At 51.7% G+C, this 9,729-nt stretch overlaps 2 protein-coding genes across 2 annotated transcripts; one reads left to right on the top strand and one right to left on the bottom strand.

Annotated features, from left to right (window-relative positions):
• Positions 1–1,815: 1,815 nt before the first annotated feature.
• Positions 1,816–6,943, bottom strand: ARFIP2 (ADP ribosylation factor interacting protein 2). The gene is made up of 8 exons (XM_065944621.1): positions 6,810–6,943; positions 5,865–6,005; positions 5,513–5,609; positions 4,422–4,540; positions 4,024–4,245; positions 3,330–3,487; positions 3,008–3,182; positions 1,816–2,570 (listed from the first exon to the last, which is right to left on the bottom strand). The coding sequence occupies exons 2-8, from the start codon at positions 5,961–5,963 to the stop codon at positions 2,415–2,417; spliced, it is 1,026 nt and encodes a 341-aa protein (XP_065800693.1). The 5' UTR covers positions 5,964–6,005; positions 6,810–6,943; the 3' UTR covers positions 1,816–2,414.
• Positions 6,944–7,057: 114 nt separating this feature from the next.
• TIMM10B (translocase of inner mitochondrial membrane 10B) lies at positions 7,058–9,456 on the top strand. The gene is made up of 3 exons (XM_065944622.1): positions 7,058–7,148; positions 7,347–7,442; positions 7,630–9,456. Exons 1-3 carry the CDS (start codon positions 7,107–7,109, stop codon positions 7,840–7,842), a joined length of 351 nt encoding a protein of 116 aa, XP_065800694.1. The 5' UTR covers positions 7,058–7,106; the 3' UTR covers positions 7,843–9,456.
• The last annotated feature ends 273 nt before the right edge of the window (positions 9,457–9,729 follow it).

The following is a 9,729-nucleotide window of genomic DNA, read 5'->3' on the forward strand; positions in this document are numbered from 1 at the left end:
GGCTGCCTCCTGGAGGTGCCCTTCCAGGCTGTCTTGGGGGGCTCCTATGGACTATGCTAGTGTGGTCTCTGCTGAGCGGGGAGAGACAGGAGTCACCTGTGCCTCGGCGCGGATCTCTGGGCGACGGAAGAGCCCCAAAGTGGAAGGGCAGTACCCAGAGCTCTGGGAGAAGGGGCTGACGACCGAGAAAGATGGGGCTTGATTTGGCTCAAGGTGCCTGGCTCTCCCTCAGGAGCCCCTCGCGAGGAAATTATGGTTCAGGCCATCTAGCGACTCCCTTCCACCATCCAAGACCAGAGCGATTCTCAGAATCATCACATTGTGGAAAACCAGTCCCGGTGGAAAATAATAAAAAGTGTAACTGTTAGCAGGGACTGCTTATTATGTGTCAGACACATAAGGCATCACCTTAAACATATGATCTTCTTTAATACTCATCATCTTAATAGGTAGCTTCTTTCATTATCCGTGTTTTGCAACGGAAAGAACTGAGGGCCCTCGGCTCCCCAGACAGTAACCCTGATCACTCAAGTAGAAAGGGCTGGAAATAGGGTTTGAGTTCTGCTTGTAGGTCCTGGCTCCAGTCACTAGGACCCTCAGAACGTTTCATGTTGAAGTATCCCAGTGACCCATAAGCTGGAGGGGGGCCTGTACGTGGACCACCCCACTCAATAATCAAACTTGTCAGATAACTGCACCTTTTGAGGTAGAGGACAATGCTGAATTCTGGAGCATTCCTTGGCCAAGGGATATAGGGCAATGGTACCTGGACCCTGACTAAACAAAAATGCTGTTAGGGAGCTTTCTTGCAACACACAAGGTTCAGGTTTGGGCTCAACACCTGGGTGCAGCAGGGACCCTGGGAAGTGCCTTGACTTTTCGCCTGCCTCAGTTCTCACACAGGTGCTCTGGTGCCTGTGAATGAGCCTCAGGGCTCATGATTGCTCTGTAATTTGGGGCCAGGGCTAGGAGACTACCCTATACAGGGTGACTTGGGTCTGTAGATCACTATTTTAAGCCTCACAGACTTCTTTCCTCAATCCTAAATGTCCCCCATGCCATCAAATTTCTGCTGATAAGGCTTCAACAGCTCTCTGTTCAAAGGGCAGTCCTTAGGCAGCCTGAAAACGCTCAGCATGATCTGCTACCTTGCCTCTGTAGCCATCCTCTAGCCATTCCCCCTTCATGTCTGCCAAGCTAATTCCTCCCAATTCCTATCAGGACCTTCACATACACTGTCGTCTTTGCCTAAGATGCTCTTCCCCTTACTCTTTACCTGGCTGTCATTTAGTTACCCTCAGGTCTCAGCTTTCAAGTTGACATCCCCACCTCCATCCATCTAGGCTCCATCCACCATCATCCTCTATGCTCCCATAGCTCCCGGTACTTCTGTATCCTAGTATTTATCACTGTATTGTAGTTGCCTGGTTACTTGCCTCTATCCCCCACTAGGCCATAAGCACTGTGGGCAGGGACCGTGTTTTATTCCCTGATGTCTCCCCAGGGTCTCGCGCAGTGCCTGGCAAATAAAAGCGTTCAGTACAGTAAATATTTGCTGTATGAATGAACAGATGATGGAGGTCGGTAGGCCCAACCCCCTCTGGGCCCTGTGTTTTAAGATACATTGTTATCCTGGCCGAGCCTAAAGGGCAAATAAAGCTTTGGCTCCTACTGGGGCTGGGGGAGGGGACTAGGCTCTCCAGAAACCTGTGACTTCAGCTATCTGGCCCCAGCTCTCCTGAAATGGTAGGATTTTGATGTATGATTAGACTGAGCATTTATTCACCCAGACCACCCTCCTAGAATCCCCCACAAATTGACCTCACTGGGCCTGCTTTTATGAAAGGTTTATTCCTAGTGCTAGGTCCCAAATCTTCCAGGGCTCTAAGCACAATTAAACTGGGTGGGCAGGTGAGGGGAGACCCATTCAGATGCACAGCCAAAAATGGGGCTCCCCATATCCCCACCCTTTTGGTCCCAGTCCCCTTCTCTGCAATGGGCACGCATTGAGGAGGGACAAAGGGTACTGGAGGCAACATCATTGGCCCAGGGGAGCCCAAGAAGAGCTGCCATTGGCTGACAGGGCCTTTTGAGGCTCTGCCATTGGTCAGGGGGCACACCCCAGAAACTGGGGATAGGCCTGAGGAGTGATGCCATTGGCCAGGGAGTGGTTTTGTCATAGCCTTTGGCTGTGGAGTGAAAGGAAAAGATCTGGGAATGAAGCCCAGTGGCCAGGAAGATAAAGGACAGGGCTGCAGCTGCTGGGCCTGCAGGCCCCCTGTCAGGCCCCAGCCAGGGAAAGGGAACCCAAGCCAGAGTGCAGGTGGCAAGGGATGTCCCATGTCCAAATCTCCCCCACCCTGGGACTACCCCTCCCGATGTCCTTCTTGATAGCCAGGTTGGGCTGGAGTGGCTCACTGCTCCTCTAGCCAGGAGGGCTTCTCAGCGCCTGGAGGCCGCAGCTTGATGTTGAACTGCTGCAGGGTCTGTTCCAGTTGTTTCTGGTTCCCAGCAAAGTAGGCGGACACGGCATTGTGGAAGAGCAGCAGTTGCTTGTGCATCACCTTGATCTGGGGGTCCAGTAGGGTCAGCTCAGGCTGGATTCAGACACCCTTTCTGAGGGGCTATGAGCCTGAACCCAGACCAGGGGTACATGGACTCTGCTCTGATTCTGCTTTTGGAGTGGGGGCTGAGCTCCACCAAGGGATAAAAAGCCTTGTAATAGGAGAAACCTAACGTGACTGGCTGGGCCGGGGGTTCTGACACCTAAGCTCAAGGGTGGTTTTTTCCCAGTTGTGTTCCTGGGATCAGCAGCCAAATCCTCTAATAGAAAAGGGCCAGGGATCAGAGGGAGAGTGACAGGGAAACGTCCAGGGATTGAGTGGGCTGGAGGATGTTCCCACTCCTTAGCCAGGATGCATTTCCCCATTCAGTGATGGGGAGTTTGAGGGGAAGGTCAGTGGTACAGATGGAAAGGTGAGCTGGGTCAAAGGGGTGGGGTTAGCACCTTGTTTTCTTCCAGGAACTTCAGCTTGATGGCCACATCTCCCCGCAGCTTCTCATATTTGTCCCGATGGGCCTGGAAAGTGGCCTGGGCACTCTCGAGTCGACCACGCGTCCCTGCATCCCGGGGGCCTAGGCTCAGCTCCTCTAAGTCTGTCCGGTAGGCATCATATTCCAGCCTGGGGAGGGGGTGATATGGGCTGGTCTCCACCCCTTTGCCCTCCACACATACTCTCCTACTTTTCTCAATTCTCTTGCCCCTAAGGCTCAAGCTTTCACCCATGCCAGCCAACTCCCAGAACCCTAGGCCCTGCCAGTGCCCACACCTGGCAGCCTCATACTGTTTGACAGTCATGAGAGTGTCTTCCATGGTCTTGGTTACCAATGTGTTGATGCTAGAGACAAAGAAGTTCACAGCCCCTAGCAATGTCTCTCCGTTCTTGCACAGCAGCTTCTGCGTCTCTGCATTGTAGCCAAATTCCTCCTGCGGGCAGAAGGAAGGGACAGGCCTTGAGTAACAGTCACCACCTGACTGGAGCTAAAGGGCCCGTCCTCCCCCTCCTCTCCCGAGAGGAAACAGCCAATGACACTGGGACAAGTCAGGACTGCCTCCAGCAAGGCTCTCTCTGCCAGAAAGTTAGTGGGGCCACCCTGGGGCAGGAATGTGGGAGTGGGGGGGGTCTCAGATAAGTTCACAGGACTGGAATAGGGAAAGCTAGTGCAGCAGGCAAGGGAGGGGCTCTGATTAGGCTGAGCACAGAAGGCATTCTCGTCAACGCAGAGAAGGGTTACTCCTGAGGCACCTGCTGTGCCGCCTCCCCCACCGCCGCCCACTCTGGACCTCTGTACAAACCCTTAGGCTGCCTCCACAGGTGAGTGCTGCTGGGGGCGGGGCTGGGCCCACCCTGGAGGGGTTCTCCCTCTGGGCTGCTGGAGGGAGGGAGGGAGGGAGGCTGAGGGGTGACTGCCTGGGAGGGCCTGGGCCCAGCCCCCCCACCCTCTTTGGCCTGACCGAGGCACCTGGAGCTCTGGGGACTTCTGGCTGAGGTCAGCAAAGGCGTCCCCCAGTGCATGCTGGGTCTGCAGCAGGCTGTAGAGGTGGGCTGTCAGCGCCCGGCCCAGCTGCAGGACACTCTCATACTTGCGCTTCGTCTCACGCAGCAGCTCGATCTGCAGCTCCAGCTCCAGGTCCACAGTCCGGGAGCCTCGGCCAAATCGCTCTGATAACAGCTGCTTTGTGCACTAATGGAAAGTGGGGGAGCAGGTCAGAGACCCTAGCATGCTGCCCCCGCAAAAGGCACCTGCCCCAGCATCCCCAGGCTTCCGAGTCTCAGCCATAGCTGGGATATTAGGATCTGGAAGATGGGGAAAAGGTACCCAGGGCAGTTTGGGGGAAGGGAGAGGTGCTTGAATCCCACCTTGTATGTATTGATGCCCCATTTCTTGACGATGTCGAACTTCTCTCCAGCGATGCCCCGAGCCACCTCATCTCCAGGGCCAGCAGGAGTAGCATTGTGAGATGGATGGCGGCCAGACCCTAAAGGACCAAGTTCTCTGACACCAGTCTCTCTCAGATACAATCAGAAACCTCTGTGGTTCCCCCCACACTCCCCTCCCAGCACATGAAAATGACTTCCCTGAAGGAGCAGAAGCTAGAGACAATTAGATTCTCTTGGTCACTAGGAGGAACTTATACATTGTGCCCTGAGACCCAAATCCCAATACATGTTGGCCTCTTCTTAAAGAGAGGGTTGGAAAAGGGGGAAAGAGGGAGTGGCATGTGTACAGGGGTAGAGGAAACAGCAGGAAGTAGGCCCAGTATGGGTGACTGATCATGGATGGTGAGTCCGGCAAACAGAAAACCCGGTTGACAATTCCCACGTTGATTCTAGTCAGTGTGAGATTCACAACTGTTTGTTCTTCTAAACGTTAAGAGTCAAATTAAAGCTCTGAGAAGCCTCACAAAGTTCCAAATCAGATTCAGTCTCTAGAGCAGGTTAGGGGGAAGGAGAGCTGTGAAACAGAGTTCTTTGCTTGTCTTAGGTACTGACAGCAGGGGAAGGTACAAGTGGGGCTAAACTGCAAGTGGGAGCAGAAGGCCAACTCTGGGAGCTGGTTTTGGGCTGAGATTCCATTAGGCTCATACTAGCAGAGGTTCCAAGGATCTCCAAACAAAATGCAAGCCTTCTTAGACATAGTCTATGCCCCCATAATCTAGGGCTTCCCTGGTGGCTCAGACGGTAAAGAGTCTGCCTGCAGTGCAGGAGACCTAGGTTCGATCCCTGGGTCAGGAAGATCCCCTGGAGAAGGAAATGGCAACCCACTCCAGTATTCAAGCTTGGAAAATCCCATGGACAGAGGAGCCTGGCAGGCTACAATCCACGGGGTCTCAAAGAGTCAAACACGACTGAGCGACTTCACTTTGAACTTTGAACTTTTGATGCTCCCTGGAACCATCCCTTCTCCCCATCTCCACTCAAGCACCCTGTCCTGTTCTGATCATTCATACCTGTGGGGATGAGTCCATCACCAGAGCCCCCATAGCCACCAGACACAATGCTGGTTTCATTGAGGTTGGGTCCTGACACCATCACCTGCTGGAGGTCCTATAGGCCAGAGAAGAGGGGGCTTCAGGAACATAGGGGCAGCTGAAGCATTTTGGGGGTGAAAACAAGCTTGGATTGAAGCATCATAGAAAGAGCACACAAGGGAAGTCTGCACAAAATCAGAACAAAGATTTGTAAAAAGACTGAAGGGAGTTAGGTAAGTTAGGGGAAGGTTACTGGAACAGAGGTGAGAGTTCAGGGTTTATGAGTTGAGATTCCTCAATTGAAACAATATGAAGAATCAAACAGAAGCACCTGCTCCAGCCCATCATCCTCAGGAAGCTGCCCAGCTTCACCGTTCCCATGGATGGGGATCTCCATTGTGGCTGCCTTCCCTAGGATCCCGTCCGTCATGGCGAGCGAAGGGACTGGAGTCAAGTTCTCCACCCCAGCGCCCTGCAAAGCCCAACACAGACAACTCTGGAAACTGGCCAGTACTCCAAAGAGGAAGGTCTCCCCTACCACTTAAGAGGTTGTCCCAGGGCTTCAGGATTCTGGGGTTTGACCACCATTCTTCCCCAAACTCTATGTATTTCTTCCCTCCAAGGTGCATATTTGTACACAGGCAAACCCAGGCCTCAAGTGTACCTGACCTGAGGTCACGTCCCCATGAACCCCTCACCCTACCAGAACTCCGCTGATCATTCACGCATTCAATCACTCCACATACATTTAATGAGTGCCTACTATGTGTCACACACTATCTCGGACCATGGAGATACAGCAGCGAACAAGAGAGAGAAAGTTTGTGTTCTCAAGAAGCTCATCCCCATGCAGGTGTTTCTCCCCATCAGGAGATTAACCCCTTTCCCCGAGCTCAGGTGTCTACTGCCATTCAGTTATGTTCACCACTGTTTGGCTGTTCACGCTCCTTTCGTGTTTCTTCCCCTTTCCAGCAGGTGGTCTTCCCCTCCTCCATCCCATGCACCTCATCTTCCTCGGGCCCTGCCCCCCGAGGCCTTAGTTGAATCAGTTGGTCTAAGTTCTTGACCTCTGGGAAAAACCTCTTTTTTCCCAGGACATAGGTAGGTGATCCCTTCCAAAGTCAGTTTAGTTTCTCCAGGTGTGTAAGTCTCCGCCCTCCCCCCATACACCTGGGCATCAGGTGTGTCCTCATCCTTCCCCAGGGCTCAGAGGCATCTTGCCCTCTGGTCAGGTTCGTGCATTCAACTTGCACTCGCCCATGCATGTCCCTCTCACCTCGGGCCGGGCCGCTCTTCCCCTCAGGGCGCCAGGCCCGGGCAGCGCGGGGACCTCCGGCTCCAGTTCCCGTCGCGATCCTAGCAGCAGGTCAGGGACTCGGCGGAAGTGACGTCCCCACCCGGGCAGAAGAAGCCGGCCACGTCGCAGATTATGAGGGCGGAAGTGACGTTAACATCTGGGGCAGGGCGATCCTGGAGCCAACCCTTCTGTCCCTAGGGAGCTACGAGACGTCACTTCCGGGGCGTTACCGAGAGGCTGAAAAGGAAATAACCTAGAGCTCACGCTGGTGGCGTGATGGAGCAGCAACAACAGCAGCAGCAGCAGCAATTGAGAAACGTGAGTGGGAGCTAAGTCGCTTTAGGGGCATGCGTTCAACTAGCATCTTGTTTGCATATCGGGAACCCCAAATAGCCAAGCATCTGAGGGCTGGGAAAGTCGGGCCGTGGGGCGCGGTCCTGGGAAAGCTCGGGCGGCGCGGCCTTGAATTAAAATGTGGCCCCTCTTTGCTGAGTTCCTTGTCCCCCTTCCTCTCAGCTGCGGGACTTCCTTTTGGTCTACAATCGGATGACGGAACTCTGCTTCCAGCGCTGCGTGCCCAGCCTGCACCACCGAGCTCTGGATGCTGAGGAGGTTAGGTGGGGAACTGAGTAGGGGAATTACCCTCGATCCTCAGAGTTAACAGTATACTGCTTCTGTCTTTCGCCGCTTCCCCTACCTCTGGCCCCGGCCTTTCTATGACCCTCGCCCCTAGGCTGGCGTTACGGCAGGACCTGACAGGACTCCTTTGACTTCTGCTTCCATCCTGTCTTCCTTCTAGGAGGCCTGTCTGCACAGCTGTGCCGGGAAGCTGATCCATTCTAATCACCGCCTCATGGCCGCCTACGTGCAGCTCATGCCTGCCCTGGTACAGCGCCGCATGGCAGACTACGAGGCTGCCTCAGCTGTGCCACATGCTGCTGCTGAACAACCCGAAACCTCACCATCCGGCAGCTCGCCATCCGCAAACCTCGGGAAAGGAGGCGCTGGATGAAGCCTCGAATTGAAGGAGCCAGTGGACCTAGGGCTGGGTGCAGCCTGTGTATAGCTAGTGAGGAGTTGTCTGAGAGATGGGTACTGTTGCTCCTTTTCCTGGAGCTAATAAACCCACTTTTCCTCTGTTTGGTTTATATTCTGGGCAAGGAAGTTTTGCCCCTATTGTTGGCACCATCTTTATTGTTCTGTCAGTTAGTGCTTCAGCCCTGGAAGCAGAGAAATTGCCTTCTGTATGTAGAAGGAAAACCAGGCATCTGGTTAAAGCAAGAGCTGAGGGTACAATTTTAAGACTGGCAATAGCAACAAGTTGGTTGCCCCGATGATAGAAAATGGGAACTCTATCTAGCTGTCCTTAAATCTGTCTGACTGAAATGGCTCGCTTGGAGATATCTTGGAAAACAGATTAAGAATCCACAGGGCTTTTAGGCATTACCTCCTGGGAAGTCAGTAGCCTCAGACAGAGATGAAACCTGTAAGAATTCAGGGGTGTTCTGGAACATCAACCACTTCCTCAAGATGTTACTCACTTAATATTTTCTGTCTTCTTAGGATGAGCAGTTAAGTCTTTAAATAAAGAAAATCTGTGTTCTTGTCTTCAGAAGCAGTCAGGAAGGGGAAAACTTGTGAAACCATGTTCTGCAATACACTCAGACTTGAGGGATAAAAACCTAAGGGAGAAGTAGGTAATGATGCTTATGGAAAGAAAAGGGAGGAAAGTAAAATCTTCAGGACTTCTTGAATGTCACCTTATGTCTCACTTCCTGCCTGTAATCTCCTAATTCCATCTCTTCCTCCACCCCTACCTGTTCCCACTGTGCCTGTTCTGCGATTTCTAATGCCATCCCCTCTGCTCTTTCCTTATTATTGCCCTCCATGGAATTTACTTCTGTATTCAACAATCTGAGTGACCTATCACTCCATCACTGAGTTTTCGTGCCATTCTTGTGTCCTTTTTGTGTCATTCTAGCTGTTTTAACTTTTCTTCTGTTCCTCCATATCAGGTGACCATGTTTTATTTTTAAAATGGAAGTAGTTCTTAGACATTGGCTCCCACGGTAGCCATTTTTTTTAAAAGTACAACCACCCACAAAGCAGATATTTTCACCCCTGTACGTATCAGGATGTTGAAATTTCTCTAGTAGCAGACCATGTCTGAAAATGCAGATCTGACTTTAAAATCCATGTTTTCTTTACTCCACCAGGCTGCCTTTCAAAATATCTTTTGAGTACCCATTTTGTATAGGTTCTGATGTAGGTATTACCTTCACTCAACAGGTGAGGAAGCAAGAATCCATTATGTACCAGAAGCCCACCTTATACACAGTTACCTATGGAGAAAAGTAGCTCTCTTTATTGGAACAAATCTTGTACAGGTTTATTAAGAACCTTTCTTAACAAAAAAGTTGTTGACCGGGAACTTTCCTACTGAGTGGCCTAATGTTTGCCTAATTAAGTATCTTGGAAAGTATACATGCAGGTGAAACCACTTGTGAATTTCCCAAGTCCCAAAGATGGGAACAGGGACCTGGAGTACTGTGGTGATGGTCGAAAGATTCTTCCACATCAACACTTATGTAATAAATGTTGCAATAAACTTCCGATGTGAATTGTATGTGTTCCCATGTCACATAATTGAGTAATTGCTGGAGAAGGGTTAACAACACAGATCTATCTGACTCTTAAAGCCTATGTTCTCTTTTTGTCCTTTGCTGGGTTCTTAGTTCCTTAACCAGGCAGTGAACCCCTGACCATAACTACTAGACAACCAAGGAATTACCAAGTCTATATTCTTCGAACTTCCAAAGTGGGTATTTGTTTGCTCATCTGTAGTCATCCTTTCCCTAGGCATGGAAAAATAAGTGTTTCTCAGTCTGATCCATGAGTT

The sequence above is a fragment of the Muntiacus reevesi genome, chromosome 9, assembly GCF_963930625.1.
Source record: "Muntiacus reevesi chromosome 9, mMunRee1.1, whole genome shotgun sequence".
NCBI lineage: Eukaryota > Metazoa > Chordata > Mammalia > Artiodactyla > Cervidae > Muntiacus > Muntiacus reevesi.